General features: G+C 44.4%; 1 protein-coding gene across 1 annotated transcript in view; it reads right to left on the bottom strand.

Moving 5' to 3' along the window:
• Nucleotides 1–6,772, bottom strand: part of AVEN (apoptosis and caspase activation inhibitor) — a 94,476-nt gene extending 87,704 nt beyond the window's left edge. The window contains exon 1 of the mRNA XM_037394910.1: nt 6,466–6,772. Within this exon, the coding sequence (XP_037250807.1) occupies nt 6,466–6,717 (252 nt within the window). The 5' untranslated portion in view covers nt 6,718–6,772. The remainder of the gene's footprint in view (nt 1–6,465) is intronic.
• Nucleotides 6,773–12,135: the final 5,363 nt, after the last annotated feature.

Genomic DNA, 12,135 nt, shown 5'->3' with positions numbered 1-12,135 from the left:
AAACATTCCCTTGCCACGACGTGCAGGCACCCCGACCCTCCATCCCCCAACGCGGGCTCCCCCTCGCCCGAGGGCGGCCGGCCGTGCCGGAGCAGCCCGGGAGCCGCCGGCGCGGGCCGACGGGCCACCTGCGCCACCTGCTGGTCACCACCAGCACTGCACCGTGGCCAAAACGCATTTTAAGATGGATGGACGGCTTCTTAAAACCGTAGGTTTTACTTCTTCCCTAAATTCTAACATGTTCAGTTAAATAAGATGGGAAGTCCTTGGGAAAGCCTCCCCAATATTCAAGGTATTACACAGTTTACATTTCCTCTGGCCAAAATCCACTCCATTTTATGGGATAATTATATCTAAATAAGGTAACAATTGAAAGATGTGATTTCATACAATTAACAAAATACAGAGCTGATAAAAAAAGCTGTTTGAAAGTTACCAAATTACTGCCCCAGAGACCAGAGGGGGAAAAATAGAGGAACAAAAGCATTTAAGTGCTCTTTCCAAAGAAGTTACCAAAAAAACCCACCCAAAGTCAGACATGAAGCTGTTATGCAGCAATGATGCTGCACGTTCACCTGTGTAATGGAATGCTTTCACTAAAAGTGTTTCAAGTTGAATTAGCAGGGAAGTTGGTAAAATATGATAAACGAATAATAATAAATATCACTAAATCATTCCACGCTAAAGAGTCAGGGATTATTATGAAACATTGCAGTCCCCAGAGCTGCGAAAAGTGGATTTCTCTAATGTCTAGAAACTTAAAAGAATAAATTCACTTTGGCTGGATAAAAAACATTTATTATTTTCCATTGCTAAGACAGCCTTGAAAAAACAGAAGAAAAAAATAGGGCTGTGACAAGTGGTTATACAGCAGCTCTACTGAGTAGGCTCAGTAACCTTCACCATGTTCTTAAAACCTTTAACATCATTTTTCTGTACTGATCTCCATGTACTTCCTACACAATGCATTACACAATCTATCCACCATTTCAGTCTCAAGTTTTATCCTTAATGCCCAAATTAAGCCTCCTCCTTCTGAATGTTTTTCTTCTTGTCCTGCCTAAAACGCATGTTTGCCTTTCTGCTTAACGAAACATTGCTATCCAGGCTGTACCAGTGTCCCCTTCACCAGACAAAAAAAGAAAAGGGGCAGGGGGGACAGGAAGAGAGAGAGAAAAGAGAACCAGGTCCTTCAACTTCTCTTCCTAGGTCACATCTTCTAGACTTCACATCTTTCTTCATTCCCTCCCTCTGAACTTTCCCCAGCTGGTCCAAACCTTGAAGAAGCAGAACCAGTTCTTCAGTGTGACTGCATTGCTAATTGATACCTCCTCATCCATTAAACTGCCAGCTCCCTTCTATAAAATTGCAGCTTAACCAGTCACACACCTCTGCATTTTTCCCACATAAACGTAGTAGTGTTATATTTGACCTTGAATTACACCTTACTGCAGGCTTTTTCTCCCATTTGTTGAGACTGTTCTGTGCTCCACCCTCCTGCCCACCCTTCCAGTTTAGCACTGTCTGCAAATTTTAACACTGTATATTTCAGTCCTTCATCAGAATTATTAATAGAAACACTTAACATAGGCACATACAGAATGAAACCTTGCAGAATCCCATTTAACAAACACCAGTTTGACACTGAACCAACCCTAAAGAAGTTGTTGTTCACACTTGTTCACATACTTTTCAAGATGCTTAATCTAAATCAATACACTCAAAATAAAATAATCCACACTTCATTCACAATCAGTTTGTGCCTCTTCACACCTTATGACAGTAGAGAAACTCCTGAGAAAGGAAGCTCTTCACTCCTCACTAGTAATTAAGTGCAGTTCATAAATTGATGTACAATAATTTAATAAGTTTTTTCCTAATTCCTTTTGAGAACATTAACATAAAACATCAAAGGGTTTATTGTGTTCAAGATCCAGAAATCTATTCCTCTATCTGCACAAGCTCTGTTAGTGTTCTAAACGAAATCAAATGTATCTGTGTCTGAAAAATCCAAGCTTTTGTTACCATGCCTGTGAACAGGTTGCTTTTTACAGTTGTTTAGACTGTAAAGCTTTAACTCACACTGAATAGGAAAATTTTATCTGATGCTAACAGCATTAGATGGTCTCTTAGATCAGGGACCACAAGAATGAAGATATAATAAACACTAAATAAGTGTGATGTCACCATGAAACTAACCAGAAGTATGAAAGACTGCACTAGAAACAGTCTGTTAACCTCCATTCATTAACAGTAAAGCGTTTACTGCAACCAGTGTGCAAAGCCAGGAAAGGACCATTGAAACTGACTTCCTAATTCCAGCTGCACTGAAGTAACAGCAGCATCACATGTACACTCAGTGTATCACTGAAAAGGAAGTTAAAAGGATACTTTGTAAATTTCAACTGTAATAAACAGAAAAGACAAAAGAAAGTTTCCTTAAACTACTCATAAAAGGATGTGGACAAGAACAATGAAAATAAAACCCAGTATCATGCCCAATGATAAACTGGATCCATTTTAAAACTCTGACAGTATATAAAATTCTGAGTAAGTTAGAGGCGTTAGAATAAAAGCAGGAGATAGCATTGGGCCAAGGTCAATCGGACCTTTAAGCATTGTAATTCCACATTACTTTACTAAAAATTAATAATTGCAAATGTGTTCTATTTAGCATAGAATAGATGACTTAAAGCAGACAGAAACAACAGAAAATTATTCAAGATGACAGATCTACAAAGAAATCTGCCATTTGGTAAACCAGCTGGTCATAATTAGACACAGATTCATTTCTGAAGGGAGGACCAAAACCTTCAGTAAACAAGGCAGTGAAATCAACATGCACACTAGTTACAAAAAAGACGTAACGAGTGCAAGATCCTTTTTCCTCTGAACAAGGAATAAGAACACTTTTCCCACAGTTTCTAAAACAATTCCATGTTTGAAACAGCCTGCATCTTCTTTCAAGAGCAGAGTTGGGGAGTTCCTTAGAGAGCTATTTCCTCAAAAGAAATCATGAAATCTCATCTTTAAGACTGATCCACAGCTGGATCTACCATGCAGGGTATGACTTAAGTAATTTATAATTATTTTTTAAGAAATAGCACCCTGATCTCCTTCTACATTAGCACCCAGTAGAGGAGGGGAGAACTGACTCAGCAAGTACTAAGTCTAAGTCTTGACAGGCTTTGCAAGCAGCACAGCTGATCACCTATTACCAAAAACAAAGGATTACAGTGCACTTACAGTAGTGTAAAACACAAAGTGGTGTCCAGCCTTCACTGGACCACAAAAGACCAAGAAGCAAACATGCCACCACTACACTTTTCCCTGTTGTACAGGTCAGAAATAATGTCCTCCTGTAGCTTCAAACACAAGCTTAGGAACCACTAAATTAAAACATCCAAAACACAAATACTGAAGATGAATAGACGTTTTAAATGAATGCAATTGACTAAGAAATACTCTGAAATATTATGCAATTTAATGCCAACTGCTACTTCACTGTAAAAAAATGTTAGGCATTCCCAAGAGGTTTTAATGAAGTTTGGTTTTATTTACAACCTTATTACACTGTACTGAATCTATTCGCCTATAATTTTACTTGCATTTTACTGCTCTGTCCATAACAGGCTCAACAAATGCAAACTCGGTTACTTTAATACAATTTGATGTAGATTTTGTCATAAAGCTTTTCATAGTTGAAGACACAATAAAGAAGAAACTTCTCAAGCAACAACAAAAGCTCCAGAAATAATTACCTAAATATCAAGCTTAGCAGCAACAGTTTTATAAACAAATGGGGTATAAACAAATAAAACTATAAATTTAGCATAGCTTTAAAACTATAGAAGAACCTAGACTTAAAATAATTTTCAAGAAAGAATACCAGGTCATCTACATCCTGATTATACAATGCTAGAATGATCCAAATCTAGTAGGAAAATCCCTCCAAAATGCCAAGTTTACACCAGCAGCGTAGAAACACAGAGTGTAATCCTCCACAATTTTTACCCTAGAAAGCAAAAGAGCTAGAATCACCCTTGGAAATCCTATATATTGCAAAACAATATAACAGTGTCCTTAGCCTCCCTTCACAGAACTTTAAGGCTCATTTCAGAAAGACAGGGAAAAAAACCCAACAAAACCAAAAAAAAACCCTCACCAGCTATTTTCAGAGAAGACTCTAGCTTCTCAGCACACGATATGGAAAGTGATGTAGAAAGGCCACCCACATTCCCTGTATTATTTCATGATTCGCCAGGTCTGCAATTCACACATCACCACTTGAGAAGATCTGACCTCTGTTGCTGAAAGACAGCAGGGTCTCCTCTCACCCAAACCACTTACTCTGAGCCAAACACCCTCTCACTGAGTGGGTGCACTTGTGTTAAACAAGTCACTTGGCTGAACAGAGTGAACACCAAGGAAATGAGAATAAAAGTGGGCAATTTCTTGCCAGGTAAGACCTGAATCTGTTCAGAAAATATGGTCTAGCACACATCAGACAGTACAGGAAACCATGCCTGACCATGCAGATGGAAGAAAGGAGAGGCAAAAGGAGATCCTCCCTGTTTCAGAAGGGGTAGATTGTGAGATTGGCTCAGATTTAACACTAGACAGCAGCAGCTGCAGGCTGGCACAGCTGTTGATGCTATGTGGATGGATTGCTGGAAGCCAGTCCTGTCCAAGCTGCTAAACACAAGATTTGTGGCAGGTGTGCTAAGAGACCATGAGGTACTTAATACCAGAAGCCTCCAGTACAGGAAAAGCATTAGTCTTAAACACTCTTTAGTGGCATTCTGGGAAAATCTTAGCTATTACTTCTCATTTAAAGACCCAACTCGTATTAGCCTTGGCCAAAAATAAAGTCACTGTGGTAGACTACGATGAAGAGCATATCAGTCAATAACACAGCGATCAGGCAAAACATACTGTTAATTGTCCCAGAAGATATTTTTTCAACTGCTTCCTGAAATACTTCAAACAACAATCCGGACAAAATATGCATGCAACGTGATTCCCTTCCTGAGTACACCTGCTAAATTATGAAGTGGGTCCTGCTGGGTCAAAAGTACCAGAGAGAACACAGATATAAATGTATTTCAACTTAGTAGGAAGTGGTTGAATGACTTGGGAAAACAAACAAACAAAAAAAACCAAAACAAAACAAAAAAACAAAACAAAAAAACAGTTTGGGATATAAGTTTCCTTCTGAAAACCCTGCTGAATTCCCCGCCCCCCCCCCCCCGCCTCCATTGTTTCACATACAGAATCCAAACCTGTCTGTACACATCAGTATGAACTGGCAATTTATATCCCTTACAAATGAAATTACTGACCAGTGCTCTAGGTAACAGTACCAATCCAGCTGCATCTTCTATCTCCCAAACCAGGAGTGCAAAAATGTATCTAAATACAATGACAAGAGGGATGAATATTTTACATTTTTTAAATCCATCAGCAACCATGGGAGTTCTAATATAGATAAAACACTGGCTGGGTCAAATCAAAGCCATGGCATCATAAAAGTCAAAGTGAATCTAATCAACATGATGCCGAAAACAGGGGAGCAGCTGGTTCATCTCCATTAGGACTCCCAGTGCTGCCAACACCAATCAGCACTGGGTTGTGATCTTTTGCCAGTCCAGGGACAACCATGGTTTCCATGTTGCAACAACCCTAACGAAAGCAAGACAGTCTGAATGTAGGCCTGTCAAAGCATTTATAAATGGAAACTGTTTTTAAAGGCACAGTATTGATCTCACACCACAGTGTGTTGCAGAAAGCATTTTAACATCTCCACAGGAAACTGAAGGTGTAGTTGTGGTACTCTTAGGCATGTCTGTGCTACTTTTAATCTGCTAAAACACTTTATAATTGGTCGAAGCACAACCATCAAGTTGCATGAATGACAAATACGCGTTCCAGTGAATCAGATACCAATGCTTCACCGCTACCACCACAGGCTAGACAAGACACAAGCTCATCTCCACTTCTCATCAGCTGTGCCAAAAAATATTCAGCAATTCTTCATTTCCGTTGGCACAGAGAGATGTATTTTTCAGATGCGTTTTTCAAACGAGACTTCTAGTTTTCAGCACAGAATTATAAAAATGTATTTCGGCCAGAAAATCCCCATCTGTTTCTCCACTAGAGCACGCAGGTGCCGGCTGCTGCTGTTTCGGGGTGGAAGCGGGGGGCAGAGGGCTGGTGCAGGTGCCGAGGCGGCTCGGGGAGGTCACGCTGGCAGGCCCGGGCCCACCACCCCCTCGCTGCACCCCGCGGCCTCGCCGCCTGCACCCCGCCACCTCCAGCTCCCGGCCGCGGGGCGCAGCTGCCGGCCCGGCCCAGCCTCGGAGGGGAGGAGCAGGGGAAAGGGAAGAGCTGCGCCCCCACCGCGGCGGCCGCACGGCGCCCCGCCTCCCCCCGCCGCCGCGCAGGGCGGGCGCTCCTCCCGCTTACCCGCCGGTGCTGGTGGGCGGCGGGCGGCGGCGCTGCCCCGCGACCTCGAGGCTCTCGCCTGCCCCGGCCCCCGCCTCTTCGCTGCCCGTGAGCGCCGCCTCTTCCCCGGCCCCCGCCTCCTCCGCGCCCGTGGCCGTCCCTGCCGCTTCCTTCAGTCGCCGCTTCGGCCGCCCTCTCCGCGCCGCCTGGCCGCCGCCGGCCGTGCCGGCCGCCTTCCCTGCGGGGCCGGCTGCCACCCCGCTCACACTGCATGGCCGGGCCGGCCCGTGCCCACCGGTCCCCGCCTACTCCCGGAAAGAGGCCGCCCGCGGAGGGCGACTGAGGGAAATGGCGGCGCCCGCGCCCTCAGCAGCTCCCCCTACCTGCGGCGCCGGCGGCAGAGCGCGGCGGCGGGTCTCGGCAGCGGGCCCGGCCTCCCCGGCGGCGGCGGCCCGTGCTCTGCCTGGCTCCTCCCGGCGGGGCCGCGGCGGCGCCGGCCCTGTGCGCTCCGCAGATCTCAGCGGGCAAGGGGGCGTAACAAACAGGTTTCCACATGTACTCAAAGCAAACCGAAATGCGTTTAATGGTTAGAAAACAGCGCTCTTAGCTACAGCCATATAGATCACAGAATCATTTGGGTTGGAAAAGACCTGTGAGATCGAGTCCAACTGTTAGCTCAGCACTGCTGAGTCCACCACTAAACCATGTCCCTAAGCACCACATCTATGAGTCTTTAAACACCTCCAGGGATGGTGACACAGCCACCTTGCTGGTCAGCCTGTTGAAATGCTTGACAAACCCTTTCAGTGAAGAAATTTTTCCTAATATCCAATCTAAACCTCCCCTGCAGCAACTTGAGACCGTTTTCTCTTGTCCTAGCACTCATTACCTGGGAGCAGACACTGATACCCCCCTTGCTACAGCCTCCTGTCAGGTAGTTCTAGGGAACAATAAGGTTTCCCCGGAGACTCCTTTTCTCTGGACTAAACAACCCCAGCTCCCTCAGACGGTCCTCATAAGACTTGTGCTCCAGACCCTTCACCAGCTCCATTTTTCATCTCTGGACACGTTCCAGCCCCTCAATGTCCCTCCTGAAGTGAGAGGCCCAAAACTGAACACAGGATTTGAGGTGCGGCCTCACCAGTGCCCAGTACAGGGGGACAATCACTGCCCTGGTCCTGCTGGCCACAGTTTTGGATACAAGTTAGGATGCTGTTGGCCTGGGCTACCTGGGCACACTGCTGGCTCATGTTCAGCCAACCAGCACCCCCAGGTCCTTTCTCCCCAGGCAGCTTTCCAGCTGCTCTTCCCCAAGCCTGTAGCGCTGCGTGGGGCTGTTGTGGCCCAAGTGCAGGACCCAAAGTTAGCTTTCTGTAGCAAATGAGGGAAAAAGCAACCCAGCCCCGGCTGATAGGGTGTTGCACCATGTAAAGTGCATGAAGTGACTCTGCAGCCTCTTGAGGAGCACCCTGCTCTGAGGACTCAAAGCCACGGGAACAGCCCTGTGCCATACAGCTAGGCTGGTTTGTCCTGCTCTGCGTGAACTAGGGGGGCATCCATGCTGTCCTCAGGGAAGTTCACCAGTTTCCTCAGAGCAGCTTGCCCAATTTCTCTGGAGCATGCAGGCTGTCATTTGACAACATGCGTTAAAATATCAGTCTGGTTTTTAAACCTAGTAGTCCTTAAAGCAAAACATGACCAAAACTCCTGTCCTGTGAAATCATGGGCCGTAGTGTCTCTGCACTACTACCTGTGGTGAAGGCTGCTTAGCTCTGGGGCATAGCGTGCAGCGAATCAGTAAATTAGCTTAGCATGACTCCAGTGCAGCACAAGCAAATAAATCAAGTGGCAGGGAGCAGCACTGGCAAGCACATTGCAAAGGCATCTAAACGATTCCTTGTGCAGCCAGCACAGGTCTGGCAGACTCAGTGCTGAGCGAGAGCTAATAAAATCTGGTGAACCCAAGCTGTGCCTGCATCTGTGGTGCAATTAATCTGTGACATGAACAATCTGCCTGCAGATAACTGTAAGCTGACTATATGTACAAATTTAACAAGTCACATTAATTAATACTTACTGATAGATTGAAAAAATATCACTAATATGTGGCAACAAATAGCAAATATCATTACAGCTCACAGGCGTGAAGTTCATGCATCAATAATTATGAGACAGATAGCAAAGTCATGATACTGTACATGTGCATTCTGATTTTGTAATTTAATTTTGATCTTCCTATTATTATCATCTCTTATGATAGACAATTAACATAAACTATGTTACCATAGCACATGGAAGTCCTACTCGCAGGCACTATTGCTCTGAATGCTACACAAATAGAGAACAAAACGTAACACTGTGAAGTGTTAACACAGACCTGTGAGACAAAAGATGATAGAGTATGAAGAGATGATGACAATGGTCAACATGCCAAGAAGAGATCTTTGCACACTAGCAGCTTAGCTACTATCACAGTTTTTATAGGCATCACAGTAAATTAGTCCATGAGGGAGGGAAGGCTTTGCACGATGAGAATGAAAGTGCTTTTTATTTAGAAACTAATAATAGTTTCTATACCTTATTACCAGCATTCCTCGTGCCCGTTAGTTCAAACCAAGAACAATTCTGTCAGGACAACAGTTTCTCCTTCTGCTCTTGCTCTGAAGTCTGCAGACCACATGGGGTAGCTTCAGCAGTCTTTCCTCCTAAACCATAATGTTAGGGAAGGTAAGTGACCAAAAGACAAAGCATCACAAGCCACAGTGTCTGGGCAACCTCTAGTCCTTTCTTCTGAGAAAAAGTGTCATCTTCTGGCAAAAAAAGGCAGAAAGTCCAGACAATCTCCTATAATCATCCTAAGCAGCTGCTCAGCCCCAGGTGTCAGGCAAATGTGGAAGTTAGTAGAGGTTTATCCATGTGCCCAACATTCATAGCTGGTGCCTTTTTAAGACCATCTCTAGCCTTTGCTGAAATCTTGCAACTTGCAAAAAGGCTGTGAACCTTGGCACTGTTTCAGATACATTAGCTGTCAAGGCCCAGAGCACAAGCCCCTTCTAGGAGCACTGTTGGCTGTTAGTTTACCTGGCTAAGCCCAACATCAGCTGCTCTGCTGATCAGGCCTGTTGCGAAGAATGCTAGAAGCAAGGGACTCCCTCTCCTTTCCCTTGCAACTGCTTTTAAGCTGAGACTGTGCTGCTGGCCCTCATCTGTGCTACATCCCAGCTGGGCAGTGGCTACGTCTACACCTGGTCTCCTACCACCTCAATCCTGACTCAGATTGTAATAAGTAACTAAGGGTAATTTGCTGATCAAAGGGGTTTTTAACAAAAGGAATGATCTTGCTGTAACAGATTTGAGAATGTTTTGTCTGGTGAGAAAAGAGTTAACTGTTAACCATGAGGTTGGAGATGTACCTCCTCAAGGCCAATGTTAAACCATAATCTCATGTTACTATGACAACTTTGTCTTCGTCTAGACTTTAGTGTAAAAATAGTTTAGTTTGTAATGTACGGCTTCTTGCTACAGGACTGAGAGCATAACTGTTTAAACCGGCCTTGAAGTTGAGAATAAAAGGGCTGCGTTACTTGTCTGAATTTGCGAGCCTGGATGGAGCTGCGACTCCCCGTCTGCCCGGCGCTGTTTTTGCTTTCCTGCCTTAATAAATACTTAGTGAATTTATTTCGGACTCTAGCTATTTCAATTTCAACTATAACAAGATCCTGACTCGGACCTTCTGACTGGACTCTCTGGCTTGGTCTCAGACCTGCCTCATCACTATGGACATGCTGTGCAATTGCTGGACTCTGCATGACCCTGACCACTGTCTCTGGCCCTGATCATGAATCAAATGTGCTGCTCCACATCCTGCTTCTTGGTGGGGTCTCTGCTCCCACCTGCCTTAGTATCATGATCCACCCATGACTCACCTTCCCTTGCAGAGCAGCCAGCCCTCACTGCCCCCTGACATTGCCACACTAAACCCATTACCACACTGCTATGCTTAAAAATTTAATCACATGGAGCTGTTGGCATGCAGAACAACTGCACTGACTGTCTGCAGGAAAAAAAAAAAAAAAGCATAAGCCACGTGAGGTAGCAGAGACACACAAATTCATCTCTTATGGCTCAGCTACCTATCATGGCCATGCAGCTGCTCCACACCTTTGTTTCACATTAAAAGAATTCTTGCTCTTCAAGGTTGTGTAAAGATTTGTAAAGGCAGCACGCCCAGCCATCAGGACAGCTCTGACTTGGCAGAAGTCTTTGCAGAATGCAGGATGAAATGTCTTTCCTTGCATGGGGCTCATTAGAACGCTGTGGCACTTTAGCTATTCTTGGCTGCTAGACTGGCTCTGGAGGCTGTAGGGCGCCAAGCATACAGATGGTCAGTATGCATATATTACGATTATTGCTAGGCTGCAAGGCCTATAGCTGAACTAGAATCCTGTTGTTAGGCTCAGTGTATGCTGTGTATAAGCAGAATACAGATGCACAAACATCTAAATATAAGACGGAAGATGACAGACACACACAGATGGAGGAGAACCATTTTAGGTAGTATGATAGGCAGTGGTCTCAGTACGCCAGGAGATGCACCATTATTGAATTTCATCACAAGAGGTAATCATTAGGGAGGGCTTGAAGAAGAAAGATGATATACTTCTGTGGATGTTTAGGAGACCTGGGACAAAAGGGGAGGGAACAATGAAAGCAAATAAGATGCTTTTCTGAAAATTCAGCTGGTGGCTATAAAATATTGATGTATTCAGCTGAAAGACAGGACCCAACTACTTCACACAAAAGATAGATGTTGGCATGTGGGAAAAGGATAAGCTGTGAAAGCTTGCGGTTAATAGAAGACACTTGCCAAGCCCAAAGAAAATAATGTTCTGAGAGTTAGGATGGAAGACGAAAACACAGAGAAGTGGCGTGGATGGATAGGGAGGACCGTATAATAGAGATCTGATGCAGAGAAAATCCTAAAGCCTTAAGAGTTGGATTTTAATAGGTGATTTATGTGATAATTTTAGCTGAACCTGTGTCTGCTTTGAAAAAAAAGGGGATTGTCTTACCGGTTTTATACTGGCTAGATGCCCAGTAAACAAACTGTTAATAATTTGTCTTTCATTTCTGACTTTAAAAACTAACTACTATCCAAAATTACACAGTCTAGCAAGATTAAGCATCAAACAACTGATCAGCATCATCTGATGTGATGGAATAACTCAAAAAAACCCAACAGTGGATATCTGTGAAAGAACCAAATTGCCTAATTCAGGCATGCATTCATTGGGACAAGAAAACAGCAGTGAAGAATGTAGGAAAAGATGGACATCAGAGGCATGCATGAATTAATAGAGTGACAGCAGTGACATTTCCACCTTTCACTGCTTATGCGAGTATTAAATTGTTTGTTGCATTGTCACTGTGGTCATCCATTGCTGCTGCTTCTTCAGTTTACTCTTTTCAATCCTCAGCCCTACCATTCACTCACCTAAACTACCCAAACTGCACTTCCATGCCTCACTCAGTCTTCTTTGTCCTGAGACTCCTAATAGGGAAAAGTCTTTCCTGCCTAACTTATTTTTTCAAAAGCATCTTCTTGGCCTTGCCTGCTTCCTTAACTCAGACTCCCCTTCTATTGCCTCAAGCACTTCTAACACCTAATTGTTTCCTGCTGCCACCATACCA

Source organism: Falco rusticolus, chromosome 7 (assembly GCF_015220075.1).
Source record: "Falco rusticolus isolate bFalRus1 chromosome 7, bFalRus1.pri, whole genome shotgun sequence".
Classification (NCBI taxonomy): domain Eukaryota; kingdom Metazoa; phylum Chordata; class Aves; order Falconiformes; family Falconidae; genus Falco; species Falco rusticolus.
The sequence above is the reverse complement of the archived record's forward strand: the minus strand, read 5'-3'. Positions and strand labels throughout refer to the sequence as shown.